Source organism: Trichosurus vulpecula, chromosome 4 (assembly GCF_011100635.1).
Source record: "Trichosurus vulpecula isolate mTriVul1 chromosome 4, mTriVul1.pri, whole genome shotgun sequence".
Lineage (NCBI taxonomy): Eukaryota > Metazoa > Chordata > Mammalia > Diprotodontia > Phalangeridae > Trichosurus > Trichosurus vulpecula.
In genome coordinates, this window is record NC_050576.1 from 60,512,880 (window position 1) to 60,526,588 (window position 13,709).

At 35.7% G+C, this 13,709-nt stretch overlaps 1 protein-coding gene across 1 annotated transcript in view; it reads left to right on the plus strand.

Annotated features, from left to right (window-relative positions):
• Window positions 1-447: 447 nt before the first annotated feature.
• POU2F1 (POU class 2 homeobox 1) overlaps window positions 448-13,709 on the plus strand; it is a 129,158-nt gene continuing 115,896 nt past the window's right edge. Inside the window, exons 1-2 of the mRNA XM_036753226.1 lie at window positions 448-475; window positions 5,097-5,162. Coding sequence (XP_036609121.1) covers window positions 448-475; window positions 5,097-5,162 — 94 coding nt within the window. The remainder of the gene's footprint in view (window positions 476-5,096; window positions 5,163-13,709) is intronic.

Genomic DNA, 13,709 nt, shown 5'->3' on the forward strand with positions numbered 1-13,709 from the left:
AGTGTACTCTGCAAATGAATTGTTCCTGGACTTCAAAGTGCTGGCTGCTGTGCTAACGAGAGGAGATTTGCATAAGGCCCTAATCATGCGCATACTGATTAAGCTTCATTATGGAAACTGCCAGCTGCAATCTTTGTTTCTATTTTATTACAAAAAGGGGAACTTTTCATGCTTCAGTTGCCTTGACAATGTCAGTCCTAGCTAGTAGGAGAGCCTAAAACTCCCTAGAGCAACTGAAGTTTCCTTATTCAGTTGAAGATTGCTATGGTGTAACTGAAGAAGTTGTATTTTGCTTCTCCCTGTCCCCTTTCCACCCCTAACCCCCATCCCTTTCTCATTCTGTTTTAGAGCTATAGTATAGATTTGTGAGACACCATTCCTTTCCCCAACCTCCTTGCTTTTTCTTCCTTCCTTTGGACTTTCTAACCTGTAGAGGATTTCTGAGCAATGCTGGACTGCAGTGACTATGTTCTAGGTGGGTACCCACTCACTTCTTTTTTTATAAGCATTATATGGAAATGGAGGGGGGTTGACTTATGCATATGCTTAATCGCCTATGCAACTTCTTGAGGTGGGGAGAGTTAAAGGAGGGGGAAGGAAAGCTTTTGCAAAGCTAAAGCTCATGTATCCGTAGCTAGTCTCTCTCTGCTACTCTTTTTTTTTTTTTGGTTCAGAGGACATTTTCAAAAAATATCTTACATTTGTGTTTTTTTTTTTTCTGAAACTGGCTTGCCATGGAAACTTAAGTCTTAACTTAGCATGTCTCTTGGTTTTTAGAAGCATACACTAAGCCCTATGCAGACAATCAAACATTTTCCAAATATGATGTGCATGAGTCAAAAATAAAGTAGATAGTTGTTTCCCTGATGCCACAATGTAGGCTGTGCTTGTACTCTTAAAAAAATTGTCAACTTGTATTTGCTTTCCTTTGTACCAAATAATTCTACATGTTTCTTGAAAATTACTAATATTTTTTCTGACCTTTGAAGCCTTATCTTTAGGGTCTGCAAAATACAACATATCACAGAAAGCTGGAACATTCCTTTGGGTTTTGGCTTTGCGTATTTGAACCTTCTGAAGTGGCCAGTATTTTAAAATGGACACCCAGGACACTTGGTTTTCAGATATGTGGTCATAACATAACAGAAAACTATCGCTGAGGTGCTGGAAACCTATTTTAAGGATAGTGTGATTTAGTATCATAGATTCATAGGATCAGTCAGTCTAGAAGTATTTGTTAGGGATCAGAAGCTTGAAGGAACCTCAGAGAGAGCCTGGTTGTGATAATGTCTGTGACAAACCTCTTAACTTTTTTATTCCTCTGTTTCCTCATTATAATTATGTCTCCTCCTCAAAAGAATGTAAAGATGGTTAGAAAAAATCATTTTATTCCTTTTAGAAAAGGATCACTTTTTAAACCTGACATGGCAGTAAAATTGCCTAACACCCTCTAATATCTGGAACTCGGCCTACCTAGAAACCTCCCTTTCCTCTGAGGAAAAAGAGAAATTTAAGAAGAAATAAGTTCATATGAGACATTTATTAAAAAGAACAACTTTTAGGGTATGCCTTGGGCACAGTATACCTTCAACCCAATTTCCTGTATCATTTTGAATTCTTTGATTCTCTATTTTCAGCTTTACACAGTGAAAAATTATATTTAGAACAATGTCTTAGGGGCCCTATATGATCCTTAAACATCAAAGAAGGTATTGTATTTACTCAGAAATTTAAAATAATATAATTTAGAGTAATTTTAAATAATAAAGGTTGAAACTAAAAGGCTTTTCTGCATGATTCTCAGTAAGTCAGAAAAATAAATTAATCAGAATTTCCCAACACTTGTTTCCTACCTGCGCACCCTCTCTCTTGTGAAATGATTTGATGTGATGACTGTGAAACTCTTGAAAACATAGTAGGATATTTTGAGAAGATCCCTATTGGCTATCACATAAATTGAAGATTAAGGCATTTGTTTAAGATTACCTAGGAAGGTATTTTACAGTTAGTATTTAGGTACTACTGCTTCCTAATCCAGGCTCATTGGTTGCCCAGATCATTCCAGCCCTACTTGGGAAGTCTTTTTTTGTTTAAACTCTTTTCAGGTCTTAATGCCAGTTCATCATCTTTCCACTTATTCTTCCTAATTTATTCTGTACATGACATTGAGTAGTAGCTGTCTACACTTCCTATTGCATTTATGTTTTTCTATATTGTCTCATAAAACTTCAGTTAAGTCATATAGAAAGCTAGATTTTAGTCAGGCTCAGGCACCTGCTGCTTTCAATCCTAGTATTTCATGCTTTCAGATAAGATTTAGGGTCATTTTCTGAATAGATTTTTTCTTCATGTCTGAAAGTGACTTGAAGGATGGAAGGCCATCCCGTCCAACTGGTCAAGAGTTGCCCTTTGAATTTTGAAGAGAAAGATGCTTTGGACTTGTTTGTATGTACAAATAATAACCTGTGACACAGAAAGCACTGGTAAAAAAAAAATTAAAGTTAGAAGTGGAATTTACTTTTGAAAAATCTTTGCAATTCTCATGTATCAAGCTTGGAATTAAAACTTTCATGATTATGGGGATGAAGGTTAAATGGCCCAGCAACTGAGAACAAATATATCAGAATCCTAAAATTAGATCTGGAAAAACCTTAACAGAACATTTTAGTCTCAGCCCCTTACTTTACAGTTGAGGAAACTGATGTCAAGAGAAGTGAAGGAACTTGCCTAAGATCATACAAATACCAAGTCCTAGATTTGGGAATTCAAGCTGATGTTCCATGACTGAAATCCCAGAACACCTTCCCTGTGCTTTGCTGCCATAGTTAAATTTTCATTACCTATCACAGCTCCTCATAGGTACTAGGGCAAAAACCAATAAGTATTGATGGATTTGATTTGCTAGTTGCAAGTTTTGGCATATAGGTTAAAAAGAATTAAAGTTTCTATGTTCACAAAACTAAAATTAACAGCATTTATCTATTGATAACTACTAATGAGTTTTTCCTGGTAGGAAAAAAAGCAACTTGTTGGAGAATGAGTATGGTGGATATCTACTATATATAGAGTAAAGGTATTTTTTTTAAATACTTTTGCACCATGACACTTTCAAAGATAAAAGAGTAGGAGAATATTCTCATACCATATACGTATAAGAGTAGGAGAATATTATCATACTTAAAAAATCTTTTGGAACAACATTAATTTTAAAAAAAAACACAAAGAAAATACCTGAATCAGTGGGTTTATCTAAAATTCATTAAGGGAATATATAACAATATTTCATTATCCTTGCAAATCAAGACATATAGCTATGTTCACCTGTCTTTCATTGCTGAAATGTTCTGAGTCAACCTAGTAAAAATCTTTCACCTAAAGACACTGGTATTTGTTTAATTTGACAGTTCTTTTGAAAACAAAAGGAAAGGTTATTATCTGAAATGGTTCCTTTACATTTTATCTTTCTTTTGAGAAAGTTAGAATGCTGGCCTTAATTTTCTATATTAAGTTAATGTCCTATCTCATTCAGAGATTTACTGATGTACTTGTTTATCCTTCTTTTTTGAAGAGAACAATGACATAAGGAAGGTGACTTGTAAGTGACTTGGATTTAAGTGAGGGAGGGCTGTGAAGGGCAAACTGATGTACTTCTCTACTGGTGAACGCTCAGTCTGTATTGGTAACATCATTTACTCATGAAGTACTCTAGCAAACATGCTGCTTGCTGCTGCTGTGGAGGTGTAAGACTTCTCAACAACACCAGCACATGAGAGGGCTGCTAGCACAGAGTCTTTGATCTGCTTTTCTAAGGAGAGCAACTTTAAAGGGTTTACTAAATCACTTTAATAAAACATACATATATCATTCACTTAGCTCAGGGGGAAAAGTCAGCACCTGAACTTCAGAGAAAACACAAACAGAAATTACAAGCAGAAATTATATAAGCAGAGCAAAAACCACAAATCATCAGACAGAGCTTCTAACTGTCAGTCCATAGTAATACATACGTACGTAGTTACCAGAGAGAGAAGGTTTTCAAAGCCAGGAGGCTCCTTAACAGCTGCCCGAATCTTCTGAACACTCACCTCAGAATGTATGAGTGTGTGTGTATACAGACACACACACACACACTTCAGGGTCACAACCATGTGACTCAAATACATGTGGCTTAGGCTTTCTTGTGACTTAAGCACATCATCAAAGACTCTTGATTCGATCAAAACTCTTGATTGAAACAAAAGCAAGACTCAATCAAAGGCACTTGATTGCCTTAGTGCTGAGACGCATTCCAAAAGAAACAAAGTCCCACTTTGCTTGTCATTACAAGTATTCAGTTTTCACCAGAAGTTATTTCTTTTAATAAAGCTTCATGACTCATAATAGAAAATTTATTTCTCTTATGTCATTCCTCTAGCTTCCCAGTAGACATTTGACTTGTATTTATGTATTATATTTCTCTTGTCCCCTTTGTCCAACATGGTTTTAGTATATCAATTTCTTGTGTAACATCAGTGGTGAGGACTAGCACAGGAGTTTTTTAAATTATTTATTATAAATCATTTTCCCTATTAAATAAAAGACCTATTTTTATCACTAACATCACTGTGTATTTTGTTGACTTTTTCTTTATACAACACAACACAATACAGTACACATTTTTTAAGTGCCTCTTGTGTGTCAGGCACTGTGCTAAGTGCTAGGGATACAAATAAGAAAAGGAAAGATAGCTCCTGTCCTCAAAGAGCTCGTACACAAAAAGAAGCTAAAAGGGAGGGGCGGAGAGGTACCCTGTGTGGGGAACATGTAGATGGTACTCTTGGCCTGGAATCAGGAAGACCTGAGTTCAAATTCATCCTTAAACACTTAGTAGCTGTGTGACCTTTAATAAGTCACTTAACTTCTGCTTGCCTCAGTTTCATCAACTGTAAAATAGAGATAATAACAGTACCCACCTTCCAGGGTTGTGAAGATTAGTAAGTTAATATATTTGTAATATTTTGTAAAAAGGACAGCATAGTGCCTAGCATGTAATAGGTATTTAATAAACGCTTATTTCTTTCCTTCCTTTTACTACATTCTTCTCTGTTTTAATGCAGATTCAAGAATGAACAATCCGTCAGAAACGAGTAAACCATCAATGGAAAGTGGCGATGCCAATACAGGTAAGAAAAATGTCTTCAAATGTAGATTTTGTATATTATATCCGATTGAGGAAGAAATTTGTCATTTAAATATAGTAAGCCCTGTTATGCCAAATATTTTGCATATTAAAGACTATTAGCAGCATCAAGTTAATCTTAAATGTTATGAGCAGAATTTAGAGCTATCAGAAATTGCAGAAACAGATTGCAGTTGGATGCAAGAAAATTCCTAACAGTTATTAAAAGTGAAATGGAATGCCCCAGGGAATTATGAATTTTTCATTGCTGTTGATTTTCAACAGAGACTAGATAACCATTTTTGGTCAGTGTCATAGACGAAATTCTTGTTTAGGTACAGGTTGAACTAGAAGAGGTCTGAACTCCCAACTCTGAGATTCTGTGATTCTGTCTAATCATTTGGGTTTGGGTAGAGCTTCGTTTGTCATTGTGGGCATACGCATAGAGTTACTACCCTCAACCAGTGTCATTTCATGTCTTCATCAATGTACTCGAACAAGACAGCATTCACTTTACTTTTCATTAATAGCTTTACGATAGAACAAAATGCCCCTTAAAATGTGCCCAAGTCCTTCTACAAAATAATGCAAGCATACCCTCTTTTCCTGTACTCAGCTTCTTGTTAAATCTTTCAACTTCTATCTTACACTTCTCATTTGCTTATGTAAAACAACCTTATGAGGTAACTGTGTGATCCCAACCCTTTTCAAAATCTCATGTTACTTCTGAATTTGAGACAAATCAGCCATTCTTCTGTTGATAAGCCTGCTAAGAGGGTAAGGGAAGATCTAAACTTTCAAAAATTTTACGCAATCACAAACTTGGACTGCTGGAATCATAACCCCTATTTTCACTTCACTTCCCTGGAACCTTCTGTAAGTCTTCTACCCTCTCATTCAATCTCTAAATTGACAAAGGAATGTTGATAGGGTGCCCTTTGTCATTTCACCATCTACTTCTTTGAGGGGGGAAGAAGAGCTGTTTTGTACATATGTACATAGAACTTAAGTATACACCTTTCAGATGGGTTCTGGTACAGAAATTAGTTCTAACTAATGGAAGAGATAGAAGGACATAGGAGGAATATTTACACAAAGAGGGAAAGCTTGTAGAACTACAGTTCCTATAGAAATAAAATATCCAAAATTTTCAGGGTATGGGGGAAAGGTAGGAGTACCAATTGGGAGGGAAGTATTTTACTTAGAAAATATTCAAAATATAATTTCTCTCGTGCTCTTCAACTAAATAACTTTTAAAATTTAATAGCATATATGTATTGTGTAACTGCTCATAAAATTACCATGATTGTAATATTAAATGCAAAGTGGTAGATTACTAGGTAATTTGCTCAGTCAACCTTAGAAACTTTTTTGTTTCTTAATCTGATGTCTCTTCCATCTATACAATTGCATAACTTAAAATTTTTTAGTTTCTGACAGTCTATCAGCAGGCAAAAATTTGACCAGGAAAAAAAAAACACCTTACAGTAAAACAAAGGAAATTATTGTGTTGCTGGACCTTGTGACCTTTATAAAAGAGATTTCCACTTTTTAAGGAACTTTTTTTCCCTCAGAAAAATTTTGTATTTTTACATTTTAAAAAGAATGTTGAGTAAAATCCTTAGATAAGTCTTTTATATGTAGCTAGTTGGCTTGCCACATACAAGAATTGCTGAAAAACTTTTGGGTATATAAATTATTTTGGTATTTGTAGGTTCCCAAAGTGGTGATACCACCCCCTGGGGTGCACTGGGAGAATCCAGGAGGGCCATAGTAGCCTTGGGTGATGCAAATTTTAGGAAAAAAAAACACTAAAAGGTTAAGGAAAGTAGATTTCCAGGGGAGCACTGAGTAAATTTTTTTTTTTTGAAAAGGGTGCAGTAGGCCAGATAAGTTTGGGAACCTCTGTATACATTTGTACATGTAAAATGAGATGGAAATGGCAAACCATTCCAGTATCTTTGCTAAGAAAATCCCAAATGGGGTCACGAAGAAATGACGGAACTGAAAACGACTGAACAACAACATAAATTCATAGAAATTATCTGAATAGGGGTATTTTTGCCTGGCGTCTCTTACTGTTTTGTTCATTGAACAGATATTTACTAAGCATTAGATGCTTTCATAAATAAGGCGTATAGTACCTGCCATCAAGGAGCTTCCAGTCTGGTAGGGACATAAGACAAATTCACAAATAACTCCAATGCAAGGCAAAATATGTTAGGTAACATAACTGAAGCATAAAGAAAGTGCTGTGGGGAAGAAGGAATATTTAGGAAAGGGCCATACTAGAAATAACTAAAAATAAAGCTTCAGGAGATGGCCTTGGCATTGTGCTAGGAGAGATCAGTAGACCTTGAGCAAACAGATGTGGATAAGGGAAGAGATGAGCACTCCATGGAGATGAGCAGGAGCACACATGTGAGAAAACATGGAATGGTCAGTCAATAAACAATCTTTTATTAAGTACCTACTGTGTACCAGGTGCTGGGGAAACAAAGAAAGGTAAAGAAAGTCTTTTCTCTCAAGGAGCCCACGGTCTAATGAGGCAGACAACATGCAAACAACTGTGTGTAAATGAGATGGATACAGGGTGAATTGAATAAGGGGAATCCGGATAAGATTCTTGTAAAAGGTAGGATTTTAGCTAGGATTTGAAGGAAACAAGGAGGGACAGAATTCCAGGCATGGGGGGCAGGCAGTGAAAATGCATGGATATAGGAGATGAAAAGATTGGAAGAGTAGGAAGGAGCCAGGTTATGAAGGTCTTTGAATACCAAACAACATTTTATATTTGATCCTCGAGATTAAATAAAGAACCAATGGAGTTTATTGAGTGGAGGTTTGGGGAAAGCTAATAGCATGGTCAGACCTGTACTTTAGGGGTATCATTTGGACAGCTAAATGGAGAGAAACTTGAAGCAGGATCTTTTGCAATATAGTCCAGGCATGAAGGATGAGAAGGAGGAGTGGCAGTATTAGAGAAAACAATGTATAAGAGAGATGTTAGAAAGATAATCTCAACAGGCCTTGGCAACAAACTGGATATGGGAGAGGGAAGATGATGAGATAGAATGAGTAACTGAGGGTGACTGCCTGGGTTTCAAGCCTGAGTTCGCAGTGTCACAAACTACATTAGGGCCAGGGAGGATGAGCCCTGAGGAAAAAGCTATTCTTAGGTGACTAAAGTGATTGAAAACATTAGAAGTAGCTTTTTATTATAATTTTGGTACTTTGGAATTTACCTACCAAGGCACATATAACTATACGATTACAGCTACAAAACTCAAAAGACAGACCTAAATAATTGGAGAAATATTAATTGCTCATGGGAAAGCAAAACCAATATAATAAAAATGACACTATTATCTAAATCAGTTCACTTATTCAGTGCCATACAAATCAAAGTACCAAAGAAGTAATCTATAACGGTAGAAAAATGATAATGAAATTCATCTGGAGGAACAAAAGGTCAAGAATCTCAAGAGAAATAATGCATTACAATCGTAGAGTTGGTAGCCAGATTATGATGCTTTAACAAATAAGTCCAAAAAGACTGCAATATAATTTAATTGTCAGTGAAGGAGGTAGAATGGGAGAGGATACAGATTTGAATGAAAGGTTTGTTTTATTTTTCCTTTTTAAAGAATACATAAAACCAGAGTGTATTGGCAAACAGAAATGAAGAAACAATAGAAGGGCAGATTTGCTCCAAGTTCAAAAAATGAGGGTGTTTTCTGGACAGCAAGTTGAAATTACATTAAGAAAATGTCTAAATTGTGCCTTTTGGCCTTGAAATCCCACTGCAAAACAAATACTTCAAGGAGGTATTTAATATAGTATATGATAAATAAACCAAAATATTTTTAGTTCCACTTTTTGTAGTAGTAAAGAAAAAGGAACAAAGTAGATGACTGTTGTTTGGAGCATGACTAAAATGTATCTGAATGTAATGTAATATTACTTAACACAAGAAACTAAATATAAAAGCATAAAAATTTACTAGGTAATTTGTTCATTTGACTTTTAGAAACTTTTTTGTTTCTTAATCTGTCTCTTCCATCTACACAATTGCATAACTTAAGGTTTTTCAGTTTCTGCCAATTTATGAGCAGGCAAAAATTTGAAAGCAGAAAAAAATCAACTTTACAGCAAAAAAAAAAACTGTTTCTGAAACTTGTGACCTTTATAAAAGAGTTTTTCATTTTTTAAGGAACTTTTTTCCCTTGGAAAAGGAGCATAAAAAAATTATGAATTGATGCAAAGTGTGTAGAACTGGGAAAACAATATATACAGTGACCACAGCAATTTATAGCAGGTCCTGATTACTGCGAATAATAACTCTACTGAAGTGGCTGCCTTATTTGAGATGATAATCTAAGTAAAATATAGTCATTAGTTCCAGCCCAGTGGAAATGTGCAGTGTGAAACTGAATTTCACAGGAATTCTTTATTAATTATTCTCACTAATTGGGACCTGACTGTGAATGGAAACTGAAGGCTATTTAACTGTGATTAAGAAGTTTGCCCCCAAAAGAAAGGGAAAGATGAACTTAAAAGATGCGTCTTTCTCCCTTCCTTGCAGAGTCAGGGGTCTATGCATATTGAGCATTGATTGATTAATTCTGCTAAACTGAGTTTTTCTATCTCTTTTGTATTCTTTGTTATAAAGGAGGGCTCTCTGGATAAGGGGGAAGGGAGTGAAGCATATGTTTGGAAATGAAGGTAATATGTAAAAACAAAATCAATCATTTTTTTGAAGAAATTAAAGCATAGAAGATAAAATAGACAATTTTGATTACATACAGTTTGAAAAACTTTTGACCAAACGAAACCATTGCAGCTAAACTGAGAAGGGAAATAGTTAACTGAAAAAAAAATCATACTGACAAGTTCTGTGATAAAGGTCTGATATCTAAGATATATAAAGAGCTGACTTCATCCATCAGACTAGAGAGCCTACAAAATTACAAGCACATATACGCACTTGATGTTGGAGCTTTGAATCAATCTGGTTATTCTGGTAAATTTGGAATTATGCCCCAAAAGTCACTATAAATATGCATGCTCTTTTAGCCAGCAATACCACTGCTAGGCCTCCATCCCAGAGTGACCAGAGAAAGAGAAAAAAAGGACCCATATATACAGAAATATTTATAGCAGTCCTTTTGGTAAAGGTAAATGGCAAAGAACTGTAAACTAAGGGAGTGCCTATTAATTGAGTAATGACTGAACAAATTATATTAATGTAATGTAATATTATTATGCCATAAGAAATGACAAAATGATAAATGGTTTCAGGGAAGCCTACAGAGTTTTGTATAAACAGGCACAGAGCAGATAACCAGGAGAATAGTAGACCCAATAACCACAACAGTATAGAGCAGACAACTTTGAAAGACTTAAGAACTCTGTTTAGTGCTTTGACCAACTATAATTCCAGAGGATCAGTAATGAAGTATACTGCTCTCCTAACAGAGTTGATTGATTCAAGATAAAGAATGTGACATAATTTTTGGACTTTTGTACATGGACAGCGTGGGAATTTGCTTGACTGTATATATTTGTTACAAGGATTTTTTTTCTTTTTCTTTTTATAATTGAGGATTGGTGGGATGAGGGAGAAGGATTGGGGATAGTATAGCCAAAACAAAAAGAAAGATAAATAAAAGAAATAAAAGAGAATCATTAAAGCATTTGTTTAAAAACTCAGAGAAGAAAACAGAAAGAAAGCCAAAATCACAGACCAACAACTTTGAAATTTATCTACAGGTTCTTCTTAAAATCTGGACACGTAGGCAATTGATGGCAGTGTGAAGTTATTGCATCAAGTTCACGTGAATCTTGCAAAGCACATCAACCTTTGCATCACAAATGAGTTGAAGATGTTATTTGTTAATATTCCAATTAAATAAAATGTTGTTGAAAATTTCATTCATTTCCTGAAAATCTGCATTTTTTGCCTATGTGTCCAGATTTTGGGAACACCCTGTATTGTAGTCACTATATAATTAACAAGAAAAGCCAAGTCTACATAATAGAAGTTGGCTATTTCATGTACATTCCTCTTTTTCTGTTCTGTTATATGTGCAGAAATGCTCATTTTATTTTAAGTTCAGAATTTTTAAAAATTAAGGAAAATATTAAATTGAAGGTTAATAGAACCAGGAGATTATTAATGGAGAGAAGTCCTAAAATGGAGAAAGCAGAAAAAAATCAAGAGTACAAGTAAAAGGAAGGCTTAGAAAGGAAGAACAGCATTTCTTATTCAGAGAACAGAATGAAAGAAAAGAGAGTATAAAAACCAGTGTCAGTAGAAATGAAGGAGTAGGAATAGTGAAGAGTAAGGAGAAGGGATTTTGAGAGTTTAATCTTAGAAGTGGTAGTTTTGAGTGATATTTGGATACAAGATATGGCACTGTGGTTGGGTCACCATAGTTGAGTTAGAATGGAGGTCATTGGAGTTGAGGTTGAAGAACTGTGAGACCAGAGAGTTTGACATCTATGCTAATGACTTACTGAGTCATGGAGAATGGAGACAAGAGATGAGAGAAAGAAAAAATAATGAATCCTTTTGAAAGTCATCGTTGAAGGTGAGAGGGTGTCTTTGGGAGTTGGTTGTTAATGGTAAAAGTGGGAAGAATAGCATAATCAGATGGCATGGACTTCAGAAAGATGTTAGAAAGATGTTATAAGCCATGGAACTAGAAACAGTATAGAACTTTCATGAACATAAAGTCTTAACCCCTTCATTTTACAGATGATAAAAGTAAAGTCCAGAGAAGTTAAATGATCTGCCCAAGTCCATACATCTAGGTAGTGGTATCATTGGAACCGTGAATACCTGGCTGTAGATCTGTGATAATGGTTTGGGAGCAGCATTTGGGAGCCAGGAACATTATGATCCATGAGAGGGAAAGTGGGGTAGTGATAAAGTATTATCAGTCTATTTGTTAGGTCTCTAACACCACATGAGAGTGTTTTGAAAGAAGTGATATTATGAAAGGAAATCAAGTAGGTAAGTGAAATACGTGGAAAATGGTCCCGTATTTAGGGGAGGTTTCTTCACAGTTTCTAGAAGGCACAGTGGAAGATGTGTTACAATGGAAAACTTAGACTATAACTTCCTTGAAGGCAAGGTCAGACTCACTTTTATATTTGAATCCCAGAGCCCTAGTGCTTGGTGATTGATTGGTGAGAACAGTGAAGAGTTTGAGAAGAGGAGGTCTACAGTGAATAAGGAGTGGGGAGAATGTGGTAGAGGGAATATCTTTGCCTTTACAGCAGTATATATGTATAATAAGAATGATGGGGAAACAGGAGGTTAGCAAATGCGGTAGCAACATATATTAGTAGTATGGAACAGTGCACAGAGTAATGTTTTTTGAGATGTGTATAGAATAAGAAAGACACATGGTTCTAACTGAAATACAAGTTTGAAAGTGTTGACTTCTACTAACCTGATGGTCTGTCTGAAACTTCTGTAGAGGTGAAGGGAGGCCAGTGGATATAATGTCTCTTCAACCTTAGAAATGTAATCAAACAAGAAACAGAAGAATTATGTTTTCATCTAAGTCATCTTGCTACAAATCCTTTGGGCAGAAATGTCAGTGGTTGTCCCAAGACTACTGCTTTTGCCATATTTACAAGACAGGTAACTTCTTTAGTACTTGATGTTGTAGAGGTACTTTAAAATGTTAAAGAACTATAGAGCATATTTGGGTATTTGATCTAGGAATAGAGACTGAGATTCAACCAAATGTAGACCTCCTGGGGTCTGTTACTTTTGTTTCTTGCCCAGTTTGGATGCTTTCATTTTCCATAACATGTTTAAAAAATGAGTCTTTATTTGGAAGTACATCTATACAATATATCAAGAAATAAATTAAAATGTAGATTGAGTTAATGAAAGTATGTTTGAGGTCATCTAATCCAACTTCTTCATTTTGTTTTTGAGAAAACTGAGGCCCCCAGAAAGGTTAGGTGATTTGTCCAAGGTCACATAGGTGATAGATGGCACCCAAGATTTGAACCCAAAAAGCATAGCTCTTAATAACTTCTTGACTTGCCTTAGTGATAATTACATCTTTCAAAAGTTGGAGGAAAAGTTCTATTTTGGATCTCATTCTCTCTAACAGCAAAGAACCAGTTACTGGAGTGAAAATGATGGGAACTGGGGGAGAAGTGGCCATTCTCGTGGAATGAGAGGATTCAGTTAGAGGAGAATATCCAATCATAGTCTGAAATGCACCTAAGATTTTGAGAAAGCAGATTTCAAAGGGTTCAGAGATGAACTAGGTAAGATTCCTTGGACTTGGTCAGAAGAGATGGAAGATACTTAAGAATGAAGTTCTCAAAACAAAAAGGGAAACCATAGGGGCAGCTAGGTGGCGCAGTGAGCAGAGCACCGGCCCTGGAGTCAGGAGGACCTGAGTTCAAATGCGGCCTCAGACACTTGACACACCTAGCTGTGTGACCTTGGGCAAGTCACTTAACCCCAATTGCCCAGCCTTCCCCCCTGGAAAAAAAATTTTTTTAAAAGAGAAACAGT